Genomic DNA, 15,092 nt, shown 5'->3' on the forward strand with positions numbered 1-15,092 from the left:
AAAGGGTGTGTCTTTAACTGAACCAAAAGGCTTTTGCTGGCTGCAACATCCCAACGCTGCTCAGCCTTTGCTGTGAGGGCATCGTGCAGGTGAGACTCTCTGGCCCTTGTGGCCACCACCTCGCACACCACACTTTCACCAGTGCACAGAGAGGGTGAGCTGGGCAAGAGTCAAGGGGCACTCAGCCTTCTGAAACTTCTCCTTGGACCGTGAGGCCACATAGAATGGTCACACAGAATGTCATCCCTTGAGGGACCCAGAATTCTTCTCCAGACAAGAGAAATTTTAGGATGCTTGAGCACTTGCCCTGTGTCTGGTACTTCAGCATCCTGCTTCTTGCCCATTGCCAGCCCTCCTGAGCATGGTGCAGGGACTCATCTGCCTCTGCCAGCAGAATAAGGCCCAGGCCTGATATCTTCACTGAACAAGCTCAGGCCAGCCAGAGTTAAGGGTGTTGTTGGCCAAATGTCCCAGTGAAGTACCTCACACATCACCCTACACTGGCCCAAAAGTCTTTGTCCCATCAGTACTGTTGCAGGCTGGGGATGAAAATAGCTGATCCCACAGCTCCAAATCACCCACAAACCTGCCAGCAATCAGAAAACTGGAGTTCAGAAAGGGACGGGGGAAGCAAAAATCTGGGGCAGGAAATACAGCACTACATTTTCCTCTGCAGCAAAGTAGGAAAGATTTGCAGAATAGGAGAGAGGAAAAGGGGTAGGGATCTCAGTGAGCACATTAGGAGTGAATGAGAGGCATAAAGGCTGCTGACTTTCCAGTGAGGTGTTTGTGTTCCCACGAGGACAAAATTCCAAGATGGAAAGGCAGTTGGTGAACACAGTGCTTCGAGGGTACACTCCTGACTGTGCTGCTGAGGAACTCAGGCTGAGAACTGCCTGGGCAATACCCAAAATATGGCCTCAGGGTGTGTCCAGCTGGTCATTGCCATGGGCACCTGCCCACCCTGCATCAGCAGTGGAGACTGAGCTGCTGAATGTAGCTGACAGCTCATTCTGCTTGGGGAATTGCCCATTGGATGACTGACTCACCTCCCTGCCCAAAAAGTTGAGGTAGGAACTGGGGGGGAGGAAAGGCTTAGAAAATTGTTTCATGATGGTTGTTTAAATTGCCTCTGCGTTACAGTTGGGGGAAAACAAAAGAGAAGTCTGTGCATAAAACTGCATCCTAAAGCCAGCTGTGGCAGAGGCACGGATGTTGGAAAGAAGTAGAGCAAATGAAGTCATCCAGCAGTGGGGGAAAAACATCAATATAATATAGTGCAGAACAAAGCAAATTCTACCTCAAACACAGAGCTGAAAGGGAAACATCTCCCTCTGTCAGATCTATTACCATGCATTTATTCCAATAACAAATAACTAACCCGGAGAGTAACCCAAACCTGATTTATTTCTCCATCTAAGTAAATATGTAGAGGCAGCCGAATTTGAGTGTAAAAACCACTGATCTCATATGTTTTTTCATACATGTTGGAAAAAATAGGAGTGAAGTTTCTGCCTTGCTGCCAGGGGATGCTGGCAAGGCATTTGAGCTATAGATATTGTATCTTGTCACTAATGACTGCAGGGAACTAAAAGGGATTTGGATTTTTTAATGCTTCATATTAATTGATAATTTGGTCTCAGAATCCACAGTGGAACAGAGGATTTGCTATATTGGATCTGTCTAGTGGCCCATAAAATCTGGCGTCTTGCCTCAGTGATGGTCAGAAAAATTACCGTCCAGCTCCTTTGCTTAGAAGGTTTTTGGCCATTCCTGTAAGGACCATACAGCAGAAAGGGGCAGAAGGTCTCTCTGCAGCAAACATTTCCAAAAACTCTGATATGTGAGTTTGGCAGGGTTCTCTATATATATTTGTTTGCTTTTTGTTTTGTTTTGTTGGTTTTTTTTTAAAGCAAGAAAGAAACTCTTTTAACTACAACCATTCTCAACAGATACACTGCTGCTTTAACTCTTGGTCTCCACAGCTCAAGAAGAGAGGAGGTGAACTCCAGGTGTTTTCAGAAGGCAAACAGGAGCAAGGCTGAGGCCAGAGTGGGGAGATGCCTTCTGCTGAGCAGAACACTATTGATTAGGCAGTATAAAGATTTCCCTCACTAATGCCTTTAGCAATCTTATCATGTGTCGCCCACATAATTGGATGGGGAAGAGAGAGGTGGAATCACTTAAGCGTTCAAAGCTCAACACGCACTGAGAAAAGATTCCCATTCCGTGTGTGTGTGTGCAATTTTGTGCATCGTTGCCCCTTGATTGTACATTGAACACGCTCTCTTTGACAGCAGAGCCCTAAACAGCCCTGGGTGTTAAAGCTGCTTTCAAATAGGGCCTTTCTCCATCCAGTTGGGGGGGAGAAGGAGCTGGGAGAGGCAGGACTATGAAACTGGGGGGATCAGGAGGGGAAAGCCTGGAGAAACTCTGACTATGCAGGAACCTGCAGGAAAAAAGAAAAGCAGTGGTTTCCTTCCATACAAGCATCTTAATTAGGGATGTTGATGAAGATACTTGCATTTTAATTTTTTTCAGGGAGGCCTTCAGTTTGTCATGAAGCAAAGCATAATTTATCCATGATCTCACTAAATTTCTCTGCCTCCAGTTTCTTTGCTCATCACACCGAGTTTTGGGGGTGCTCCCCACCTTTCCTGATCACTGTGTCACCACACAAAAGATCTCTTGGTTGCACCCATGGTAAAGGAGAGCTGAGATCATGGTCCTGCAGGTGGGAAGGCAGGAGGAGGCCAGTGGCCAGCTGGACTGCAGTGAGGAAATGGGTTTAACAACCTAGACAAGATGAGAGGGGAGGGTTTTGCATTTGCACATCCCAGTCTTGCTGGACTGTAAGTGGCAGTGCTCCTCCCAAAGCATGAGCAGTTCATGACCCACACTCGTTCTGGTCCATCTGTGCTGGAATCATGAAGCTGGAATAATATGCATAAGGTTCTCTACCTTCTTCTGCTCTAGCTGCAGTTTAAATCAGTTTAAATTTAAGTACAGTTTAAATTTGTACCCACCTTTTTAAAACCCAGAACCACCAGAGTCTCTGACCTACTGTGTACAAAATCCTTCCTTCTTTCCGGCTACACCACAGTGAAACTCATTGTGGATGGATCTCCACCAAGGAAGAGTCTATCTTGCTTAAAAGGAGGCACTGAGCTCTTTTCCCTGTCTGTCACAGCTTTCAGGCTAATGGGATGTTCCAAGTGGGGACAGGAGAAGGAAGCGGGCACACTGCATGCAGGCAGCCCCTAGCAGGTGTTGGGAACCACACTTGGACAAAACAGATTAAAACAGGGGAAAGAAAAACAGTTTCACAGTCAGGGGGAAGGGAAAAACTAAAGGATGGATGGGGATCACAAGTAGCTTCTCTTGTCTCTCTAGATCTGTTGGCTGCAGCCAGGGAACACTGAAAATAGAAAAGAGTCCTGCCCTCCATAGTAAAGTTTTATGCAAAGGGAATTGCTTTGAAGGAAAGGGTTCCTGAACTTCCCTGCAGGAAATTTGCTATTTCAGGTTTTTACAGTGGAGGTGACAGGCTTGGGTATTTTGGCTGCATGGAGAACCAGCCCCAGCTTTCTGAGCTGACTCTAACTTCTGGGGATGGTGTCACTACCCCAGGGATGGCTCCAGCATCTGACTGGTTACTCCCAGGACTCTCCCCAGATCCCAGGAAAGCAGAGATCAGCCTGCAGAGTTTTTAAGAGCAGCCAAAGTCCTGTCAGCATGGACATGGACTGGAAGAATCGTCTCTGTTGAATCCAAACTTGTCATAGACATCCTCAGGTGTTTCAGGTCGGGAAATACTGAACAACAAACAATTCCTCCCTGTTTGGCTACATCTTTGACCTCTGCAAATGGAAGGTTAAAAACCATCAGGAAGCTAAAATGAAAGGCTTTGAACTCCCAGCCCTCTGTATCTCAGCCTGATGTTTGGGAGAAATCAAAAGCCTCAATTCAAATGCCTGGGAAATGGGGCTGAGCTTTGATTGAAAGATCCCAAGTTTGATAAGCTCTCAGTAGGTATGTGAGGGTTTGGGGAGAACACAGGGATTTAGCTGGAGGTCAGTGTTTAGGTGAATATTGAGACTGTATTAAACAAAAATTCTGAGCCAAATGACTTGCAATGACAGCAGCAACATACCCCAAGCAGGAGAAGAGGTGAGCGTGGAGGTCAAGCACCAGAACAGGGAGTTTTTATCTCCCAAAAACAAACCGCTCTTTTGTGCCTGTGCTTCAAAGAAGATGTCACCAGATTGTGAGAGCTCTTCACCTGCCACATCCCTCTCATTACTGGAATGAAATAAATGGCAACAGCATGAAAACAGCAACTCAAGCAGGAGAACAACAAGTAGACATTGAGAAAAAGGGGAGGGAGAAAACAGGGTGCGGATGCAGGTCTTGAAAGGGTGGAGAATTAGGGCAATTACCGTTTCTGAGGAAATGCCAGGAATACAGCACAACCTAATTTCCCCAATTAATTCTTCTGCACTTGAGCTGCTTTGTGTGAAGGGCTCTTAAGGTTCCAAACAGGAGAAAAAAAAAAGACTCAACATTTGTTTTTCCCTCAGTGTAGAAATGGGGAAGCGTTGAGGGAAAATGTCTGGCTAAAACACAAGATGATGCTGTTACATCTTCCTTTCAGGAGATAAGGAGCTGTGCCACAAATTCAATTTGCAGAGGTTTTTATAGGAGCCACAGAGATATCAAAGACCAGCACGTTCAATATCACAGTGACTTTTCCTGCACGCAGAGCACACCAGGACAGGCACAGAGACACTTCACCCACACACCCACATTGAGCCATTCCCTCACCTCCCCTTGCCAACCCTACTGCAGCTTAGGAGGAATCTGGTTTCTCTGCCCCCAAACCCCAGTCAGGGCAGTTGTGAGGCACTGGCATGAGCCACCCACACCTAAAGAGGCATACAGATGTCATCTAGGAGGAGTGGTGGCAATAAGAACAAGGAAAGAAATAAATCAGGGGTTGGGGTGATGGGATACATGGGATAAACAGATGTTGAGAAGGGCATAAATACTTTCAAACACAGGCTCTTGCACATAGGAAGACTGTAGCTCTGCTTGGCTGGCACATCTGTATCAGTCACATCTCCAGGTCACTGTGAGACTTTTTGGCCCCTACTCTTGTGGGTCTGACAAAGCAAGATATATTTCCATAATCCCAGCTAAGAAGGAGAAAATTAAAACACTTTTCACTTCTAAGTCCTCTTCCTAATAGAACACACGTTTATAGATGTGAAACCTTCCCAAAACCTGAGCAGAAAGGACATAGAGAGAGCAGCATATCACATTTTCCTCCTCAGAGACGGGCTGGAAGAGGAAAAGGTGGTGCACAGATGCATCTGCACAGCACTGAGGTGCTGGGAAATGTGCTGATTGTGAGGCTGAACGTGACACACACATTGTACCTTCTACAAGAGATCCCCCACAACAGCCAGCATGGCCAGGGACTGAGCTTGCTGCCCTCCATCAGCACTGAGGACACTGCCTGAGTGCACAGCCTGGCTCATTCTCTGTCCAGAGCTGACTTACAGCCAGTATACACTGGCTCTACCATAAAACCTGAGAGTGGCAGCTTATTTTCCCTCTCAAAGTGAGGCAGTACCACATCCCAGCTAGGAATTCAGAGGGAGTTTTCCTCCCCTCTGCCTGTTGGCATGTCCCCCAGCGGGTGATGGTTCAGAGCCCCAGCACACTCAGCACAGGGCTCCATCCTGGTGCTGACAGGGCTGGGCAGCAGTTCCCCTGTGCTGGGATCCACACTGCATGAGCTGCACAGCAAAACAGTGCACAGCTGCACACAAAGAAAGCACCAGGGGGCTGGCAGTGGGTGTTTGTGCATCTGAGGGACCCACAGGAGCTCTAAGGGGCTCTGACAAGCCTGCACAAAAAGAGCTGACCCTCTGCAGAGAGCTCAGAGCTGCTGGGAACAGAGCACCAGTGATGGTGTGATTATTTTGGAGGCCTCTATGGAGAAGACTGTGGGTCAGACTAAACCCAGTCCCAATGCAAGGCTTGTCTGTTAGCGTTACCCATCATGCTGGATGAGCCTCCAAAGGAGCACGACCCAGGCTAAATCTCAGTGACCTATTGCACATGGGGAAACCTCACTGGAAAAACAACTGGCTGTATCCATGAGAAAGAAGCCAGTCTTGAATGGCAGAGGAAAAGAGATGGTCAACATGGGAGATGGTCATCAGATTGCAACTTTAAATGGGTACTGAAAATCGTCAAGAATATGGGGGTTTTGCTGGTCATTTTAAAGAAAGACAAGAAATAAATTGTTTACACAGTAAACCTTCATGCTTCAGAGGAGGAGGGATCCCAGACTTTTCAAGGAACACTGACCTAAGGCCAAAGTCATAGCAGAAATTTTTTGGTTCTGATGGTCTAAAGGTGTGAGAACCAAGGTTCATGGGAAGAGACATTAATCTTTTATTAAACCAACTGATACAACAGAAAATAACAATAAAAAATAAGAACTCAGAGAGAGTTTGTTCACCTAAAATTCATTTTTTCTCCCCCTTCCAAAAATATCATTTGTTCTATTAAAAGATATTGCTTCTTCCTGAAAACCTTTTTTCTCCCAAATCCAAACAATGCTCTAGAGTGGTGAGGACACAGAAACAGGGAGCATTTTTGTCATTATGATTAACTCTAATTGCTAGAAATAAATAAAAATAATAATAATAATAATTATAAAAATTCCAGAGCCCTTTTCAAGTCCTGCATATGTCTTTTTTGACAAGGAGGTGTGCTCTGCATGATGCAATGACCAGGAGAATTGACATTGATGTCTGTGAAAGGATGGAGTTTTGATCTCTGTGAAATCCCTTGGAAGGGTCAAGCCCAGCCCAGGATTTGGAGCAGGATGCCAGAAGAGTAGGACAGAGGAAATGTGGACAGAGGAATGTCTCATGAGGTTCAATGTCTACATAAATCCTTCCTCTCTCTGGCATGTGACTTCATTGCTGATGTCCCACCCATGTCAGGACATCACCTCGGGAGTTATTAGGAAGTCTTGACTACAATTTAAGACTGTGTTCTCATCTGAAGATGAAGAAATACTGCCCTGTCCCTGGACAGTTGTCACGTGATTTTTGTTTTGGAACTGAATGACACACTTTGGGGGAAAAAAATGGAAAATTATTTTGGTATTACTGGAGCTTGGGTGGGTCCAGAGCCACAGAAGGGCTCTTGGAGCAACCAAACCCCAGAGTGCAGGGTGAAAGAGCAGCTGGGGGTTCTGATCTCAGCCCTGGTGATGCCCCCAGCTCTGAAACTCCCCCAGAGGCACCGAAACATCCTCCAGGACTGCACTGGGCAGGCCCCCTGTGCCTCGCTCGCTGCAGTCTCCCTGCCACCCTCAGCTTGGCTGAGGCACCGTGTCCCTGACCTGCAGCGTCCCACCACCTGCTGTCACAGTCCTGAGTCATACCTCAAAAAAATCGCCTACCCACATGGTTTTTTAGAGAAAACAACAAGGAAAATGAAATCCGCCCAAACCTTTCCTCTCCAGCGTGGATATATTCCATCCCGCCTTCCCACAGAGACCCACACCAAAGATTGCACAGCACGTTACACAACACAGCACAGAAATGCTCCTCCAGCAGCCCCTCCTTCCCTCTTCTCACAGAAGCTGGGCCACTTCTCCCTGGCTCCCCAGTTCCTCCACTTTCCTCCTCTCTCCACTCAGATGTTGCTCCACCTCCCCCTTCCACTTCCACCTCCACAATCATTTTCTGTCCATCCTCTCTTCTCAAAAGGAGGTTAAAAGGCAGCAGCTGATGGGATCCCTCTGTGATGGAGGAGGAAGAGGATGCATCAGTCTTCAGGCAGAGCATGGAGAGCTTGCAGAGAGGGGGAACAAGCCTCTCTGCAGTTTTTGTTACACAAATGTTTGTTTTCTGTACCCAAATGCGTAACAGAAAATTAATCAGTTCACCTTTGTTAAAGCAATTTCGCATCCCACAAATGCAGGAGCCAGATGGTGTACTTTCTTTGTCTTAAAAGATTAAAAAATGGGAAAGAAAGGAAATGGCTAGGAACTAATCCTCAGCCTGGAACACGGTAATCCAGCCACACACCCAGCAACCCAGGTTTGCTGGGCCTGGGCAGGAGCAAACACAGGGACCCAGCAGACTGAAGGGAGTGCTTGCAGAGTGCTTCTCACTTTGTGTCAGCTTGAGGGGGGATTTCTCCCTGTGTTTCCAGAAGATGACAAATTACAGCTTCTCCTTGGACACACCAAGCAGTATTTTCTGGAACCAGCTGAAGCAGAACTTTGCTCCAGGTCCCACAGCTGGCATGGCAGGCTGTCCAAAGGGGAAAGCTGCCATGCGCAAACACTGGGAAACAGACTTGGAAACGTCACCAGGCAGATCATGGATGTGACCAGGGACAGCACTGAAGACTTTGAAAGTTCAACTCTCCAGCCAAATCTCCAGCTTTCATAGCTGAGAGCAAGGAGCAGTCTGCTTCTCCCACTTGAGCTTGTTTGCTCGTATTCTGGGAGGAGTGTGGCTGGACTGCGCCTGGAGGGGGGATGGACACCTGGCCCCTGGAGTTCTGCTCTTTGCTGGCCTGGGGAGGCTTCCCAGCTCTGTCACCAATTCCTGCTTTGGCCTTGGGCAGGTGATGTAAACCCTCTGCCCCTCATGCCACCAGTGTAAATGTGGGCAATCAGAACCTTATTTTGCTAGAAACCCTCTTTGGACTTTAACAGAGATAACAGAGAATCAGCTTCATGATCAAAAGTTTTAAACATACTGAAAGTGACAACAAAGAAAGGAAAATCAACTAAGAACAAAAGCCTGTGATGGTCTGAAACAACTCAGTTCTTGCTCAGGTAAGTACGTGAAAACTTTACTACTTTAGTCATATTTGGCAATTTGTGTATGCAGAGAAAAGTCCACTAAAGAGCCTTAGCACACTGCATGAGACACGGAGCAGTCCTCAGCAAAGCACTTTGCACAGACAGGATGAGGGCTACAGGACACCACCACAGAGAAGACAAAAATTCCCACAACGATAGACTGGCCTGTGGAGATCAGCTCAGCCCTCCCAGCTGTGGCAACAGCCAGCAATTTCTGCCCTTGCACAGAGAGCTCTTGGTGCTGCAGGAGCACGGGCTCAGCTGGGATTGTGTCCAGCAGTGTGACTGCCTGTGCTTGGGGCAGGATTAGCAGGGCTGAAGGGAAGAAGGCAGGCTAGAACCTGAGTAATCATATGTGCTGCTTCTCATCCTCCCCTGGGCTCTTCTCTTTCCTACTCGTTCCTTCCTGAAGTTTCAGCAGTTCTGGGACCTCACCTCTCTTTCCTTATCACTGCCCAGTAACTGCACTGGCACCTTTTCCCAGCATGGGCTTTTGTGCTGCACAGTGAGGATTGGTAATTAAAGCCAGTGGCAATCCAGTGTTGTGGCCTGGGAGGGGTGACACATCTCAGCACAAATCTGATCATGTTTTCCCTCCTCCCCAGCACAGTAACTGCACTTGGCAGCCATCACATCATGAAAACTTCCTGAATTTCATCAAGACAATAGGCCACCCCTTTCTGTTTAGCTGGGTGAAATCATCTTCTATGCCAAACACACGTGTTGTAAGCAAAAATAAATCAGCCGCTGTGCAAGCATCAGGCTAGAAACCATGGCTCCCTAGCCTGAGAAGCCCTTCCCTGCTGGTAGATTGTCCAAACTCCTACTGCAGTGTGCCGCAAACAGTTCTCACATCACATTTCCCCTGCAACTGGGAAAGGAAAAATTCTGTTCCCCCAGGGATGCTGCCATCAGGCAGGCAGGACAGTGCAGACAGGTACAGAGGGAGTGTGCAAGACAAGGGAACAGTGTGAGCACAAATCACAGGAGAAAAGGCTGGAAAGGCACTCCTGGCTCATTGACTCTCTCCCCAGATATGAGTGCAGGATTAGCCTCCACACTAAACCCAGGCATTTTTGTCTAGTTGCTTCCTGAAATTCTTTAATGACAGGCTTTCAGCAATCTACCCCTGGCAAATTATTCCATTGTTTAAATTATGACCCTGCTGGAAAAAAAATGTTCTGAGGTCAAACCTAAATTGACTATTATTTCCTCTTCCATATTTTATGCACTTATCAGTCAGTCATTCAGTTGCCTTGTCTCTGGGACCCTGTATTAAGTTTCTTTAATCTAACACCAGAGGTCACAGCCTGTAGTATTTATCATCTCTCTGGATTACCTTTAATTTGTCAATGTCTTCAAAAAACAAGGAATAAAAATAGGCAGTAAGGCTGGAATGATTTCAGAGCCATCCAAAAGCGTGTGACTGTGTGCTGGGGTATCACAGAGTCTGTGTGTAGGCATCTGCATGGGTGTCTGAACTACAAGCATGGCCAGGAGTGAGCAGGATTAAGGATAGTGGTTTAGGGATGCCTGATCAACTTCTGTGCACATGTTTCAATGAGGTAATAACCAAGCAAGTGAGCCCAAGGGCTCCAAAAACTGATTTACTGTAACATTTCCCATCTCCCTTTGCTCTGAGCATCAGAGTGCCACTGCAGCTGCCTTACCCTGTAGTAATCAGTGCTGTAGACATCTCTTGACATCCCAAAGTCTCCAATCTTCACCAGCAGGTTGGCTCCAACCAAGCAGTTCCTGGTGGCCAGGTCTCTGTGCACAAAGTGCTGGGAGGCAAGGTACACCATTCCAGAGGCAATCTGGCTGGCAATGTGGAGCATCTGGGATAGCCCTAGCTCCCCTTTGGCTTGTCGAGGCTGCCCATCCACCAGGATCATTGCATCTGGGCCGTGTGCCCTAGAGGGAGGAAAAAGCAAAAAGCACAGAGTTGGGTCTCAGGAGTGACAGGAATCCCACACAGTCACTGTTCTTGCTGGATGGGGACAGCCCCCAGCTCTGCACTGAGGACAGACACACAGCTCCAGTGGAAAGGAACAGAGAAAGGCTTGAGAAAAAGCAGGAGGTTGAGGCTTTGGGGGGAAAAAGTCATCATTCTGGCTTCCTCTTCTGAAATTCCTTTTCTGTCCCACAGCAGTCTGACTGTGGTTCTGCTTCACAGGAAGGGGAACACCAGAACTCTGCAAGTTTTCTAACAAAGCCTGTTGCCTGTTTGAGCTGACAGCAAATGGCAACAACTTATTGCAGACTGCATAATGGCAACGTGCTGTTACCCCTGCTTCAAAACTGCTGCTGACAGGAAACAAAAGCTGGAAAACCAGTAACCAAAGGAAAAGGGGGAAGTGAGGGATACCCTCAGTGAGCAGAGAGGGATGTGGTCACTTCAGATCCCAAGGCAGTGAGGGGTTGTGCCAGGAACACCCCAACCTGCAGGCAGACTCCTGTGCACACCATTCCTAGGGATGCTACCTGGAAGGCCATGCCTCTATTTCTCCATGCCAAGACCTTTTCTATCAGTATTTTCTGAGGCAGGACAGCCCCATTACAGCCTGCCTGGTACAGACAGCAGGGTTTGTTGTGGCACCACCAGCCTGGTGGCTTTGGGAGGCACGAGGAGCCATGCCAGCATGTGCCACCACTAACCCAGCTGGTCCATCCTGGTGCTTCCCCTTGCCACACCAGTTAATGTTTCCGGCCACTAAAACTCTCTGTTCTCTGGGAAGCACACAAAGGTCTAACAGCACTGAGGGGAATTTATTTATTGTGCTTTTCTCTAGGAAACTGGGTCTAAAGTGAGTCTCTTCCATTTTACTGTTTTTCCAATTTCTGCAGTTAAACTAGGAAAAGTCCATCTGAGCGTCTTACAGACTCCCAGTGTCCCTGGCCTTCAGTGTCTGGGAGTCACTGTCTCCTGCTGTGGGCTGGGTGAATTATTCCATGATAAAAACTGCTGCTTGCTGAGGGATTCCAAGCAGCTCTGCATCACCAACCCTTCCTGATTCCCTTGCAGCCCCCATGCCCCACCAGCAGACACCTTACCTGACAAAGCCCAAACTCTCTTTCCGTATGACCCCTTAGGCATTCTGAGTGCCTCTTTGCAGGGTCTAAGCTCCCTTGCCCCCAGACCATCCTCCTTTGGTACACAAAGGGCTTTTTCACTGCCTACCACATTCCAGCATGCAGGCAAAGGAGCACAGAGCTGCTTTTTCCAAGGCTGCACAGGAAGGAGAAGCTGGCAGCTAAACACAGCTGGAAGATGAGAAGCTGCAGTCCCAGGGACCACACGCCTGGAAAAGTTTCTTTCCCTTCATAAAGGCCAAAGATAATACAGCAAGCTTTCTTTTTCAATGAGACTGGAGATGAATTTCATCAGGCATGAGTGTTTCTCAGACAAATCCCAAGAAAGAGTTGGGACATGGGAGTGAGGGGTCCATGGCTCCAGCATGATTTCAGCCTTAGGAACACACTGCTGAAGCAATTCCATCAGGCAGTGAGCACATGACATCTTTCTGAGATGCTGAGAGAGCCTGTTCTGCACTGTACTCTTTGGGAGGTTAACTAGAGCAGTGAGAGAGGTTGTTCCTCAGCTGCAATATCTGACTCCTCTAAGGAAATAAGGTTGGTGGCTCCGCCAGGAAAAATGATAGGTCAGTTTGGAGTTTTCCTTTGTGAAGCACCTGAAGAGCAGCATCTCTCGGCCTCTTTTTCAGACAGCCTGCCTTCAGTCACAAGGCTGAGGCATTGTCCTTAGCACTGCATCACCAGTCTGGGCTAAAACACCGTTTCAGCCCAGCTCCTGGTTTCATGCTGGTGGCAGAGCTCAATCTGCTGCTGCTGGGAGGTTGCTGAGGCCTCCAGGTATGACAAGAGAAGGTCTCAGGTAAGCAAGGCTGTTCCCCCTCGAATGTGGGTCTGAGGAGCTCTGTAAAGCCAACAGCCTTCACTCATCCTACCTTGACAAAGATGTCTTGGATCTATCCAGAGCTCAAGACAGGGACTGAGCTATAAAATCCTACTCGATCTACCCATAACTATAGCAAAATGAGGATTAAAATCAATGCAGGAATGTTCCCAGCTCACCCACTGCCCTGCAAATGCCCCAAAGCTGGAGACAGGTTGGCACTACTTGGCAGAGGAAAGAAGAAATCTCTAGGATCCTTCCTTATATTCTTCTGGTGTGGGTGATTGCTTAGAAGTGAAAACCTCAGGGAAAAAACTTGTTCTTCCTGGTCAGAAAAATATTCAGTGAGTGTATGCCAACCCCAGAGCTAGACCTGCCGTGCACAAGGTTCTTGTTCCCCCTGCAATCATATTCACACTTAGCAGTCAAAACAGGAAAATATCAAGGGTCCAATTTTCTAAATATTGGGAAATAAAACTACTAATTATTTCAAGAGGTAAGTACCACTCCAATTGCACGCAGGTTTCAGAGTGGAATTTCTGTTTTGTGGCAGAAGAGCACCATAAACATCCTCCCACAGCTGCTCCCTGACCCTTGCTGGATACAGAGCATGCAAGTGATTTGATCTGCCTCAGGCTGGTGAAATGGTTGGATGATGGGAGCTCTGGTAATTTGCATTTCTCTAGAGACAGAGCAGGTAATTACAGCACTTCTTCAGGCCTTGCCTGACTTCATGAGTAGCCTGGTGGCACAGGTTCAGGACCAGGAACAGGGTTGGATCCCACAGGCACTGCCTGAGACTCCTTCAAAATTTCTCAGGTCTTTACTGAGTGCAGGAATGAGAACCAGTAAATGTCCAGGATGCAAATCAGATCAAGGACACCAACAAATTTCTCAAAGGAATATTTTGAATATTTTGGTTCTTGTGCTGTTGAAGCAAGAGCTCAGTGGCTGAGGGAGTGATGGCAAGTGGCCTTTCTGCTTCAGTGGGACATGGCTTTGCTGGATGTGCAGGACTTGGAGCTGCGGCTTCATGTCCTTCTGTCCCCACAGGGCAGAGAAGGATCACAGCCATGCTCCCTGCAGCTTCAAACTTGCTGAGGTGGGAGAAGAAAACCCTGATTTCCACATCTCCTGAGATTACCTAAGAGAAAATGTTGGGATAGGGCTACCAAAGCCCTAAATCTGGTGAGTACCATCACCTCCTCCAAGGCGCTTGGAACAGCCATCCCTCATGGAATAACAACACCATTGGTGCACCACTGAGTTAAAACAAATTTCCCCAAGGCTGTGGGGCAGCCCCACAGCACCTCCCATGCCCTCATTACCACCCACCTGAGGAATTTGTTGAGGTCCCCGTGCTTCATGTACTCGAAGACCATGATGAGCGGGTCGCCGTCGCCGCAGACGCCGTAGAACTTGACGATGTGCTCGTGCTGCAGGTTGGTGAGCAGCTCTGCCTCCCGCTGGAAATCCTTGCGGGCTGCCAGCGTGGGGTCCTTCAGAGCCTGCAATGAAGGATGCATGTCGGAACTCAGCACATCCGTCTGGGTGTCCAGAGTTGCCAGGGCCCCTGCCGGGGGGCTCGGAGACCCTGGCACACAGCCCAGAACACTTGCGGGTTTGATTATGACCCGTGGAGCAAATTACCAGCTTTGTATGAGGACCTGAAAGCCACAGAAGTTTAAATAATGTAATAGTAAAATTATTACTGGGCGAAAAGGTAGCTTTTGGGATTTTTAGTATGGGGGTTTTGGGGACAAGATGGAGGGACTTGGGCCTGTCCAATCCCTCTTCTTCTTCTCTACCTTCATCTTCTGCAGTGATGCTGGCACTTTGGGATTGGTTTAGAATAGAGGTGCACTGTCTAACATGGGTGACAGGTATTGGAAAGTAATTGTAAATATGTTATATGTAGTTTGTAGTATAAAAAGACAACACCACCCCAAGGGTGGTCAGAGTGCCACTGGCTGCCTTGCTGAGCAGACCTCAGCGGAGCAGGAGGAAAATTTTATAGATAAGATTTAATAAACAACTTCAAGACCGAAAACTGATGAGCTCTGACTCGGTCTTCGGACGCGTGGGCCGAAACAGAAATTTTCACATATCTTGGGACTGCAATTAGCAACTAAACTCTGAGAGATGCACACACCGAGTGGGCTCAGGTGGGGAAAATCCCAAAGCAACGGGGTCAAAGCATCTGGGAGAAGCTGATGAGGAAAGGAGGGGAGAGGAACCACCCAGTTGTGCTGGTGGCACCATGTTTGTGTG

At 47.9% G+C, this 15,092-nt stretch overlaps 1 protein-coding gene across 1 annotated transcript in view; it reads right to left on the reverse strand.

Annotated features, from left to right (window-relative positions):
* NTRK3 (neurotrophic receptor tyrosine kinase 3) overlaps window positions 1–15,092 on the reverse strand; it is a 202,114-nt gene that overhangs the window by 21,097 nt on the left and 165,925 nt on the right. The window contains exons 14-15 of the mRNA XM_005419711.3: window positions 14,157–14,329; window positions 10,576–10,819 (exon numbers count right to left, since the gene is read on the reverse strand). Of these exons, the coding sequence (XP_005419768.1) occupies window positions 10,576–10,819; window positions 14,157–14,329 (417 nt within the window). The remainder of the gene's footprint in view (window positions 1–10,575; window positions 10,820–14,156; window positions 14,330–15,092) is intronic.

The sequence above is a fragment of the Geospiza fortis genome, unplaced genomic scaffold (genome assembly GCF_000277835.1).
Source record: "Geospiza fortis unplaced genomic scaffold, GeoFor_1.0 scaffold171, whole genome shotgun sequence".
NCBI lineage: Eukaryota > Metazoa > Chordata > Aves > Passeriformes > Thraupidae > Geospiza > Geospiza fortis.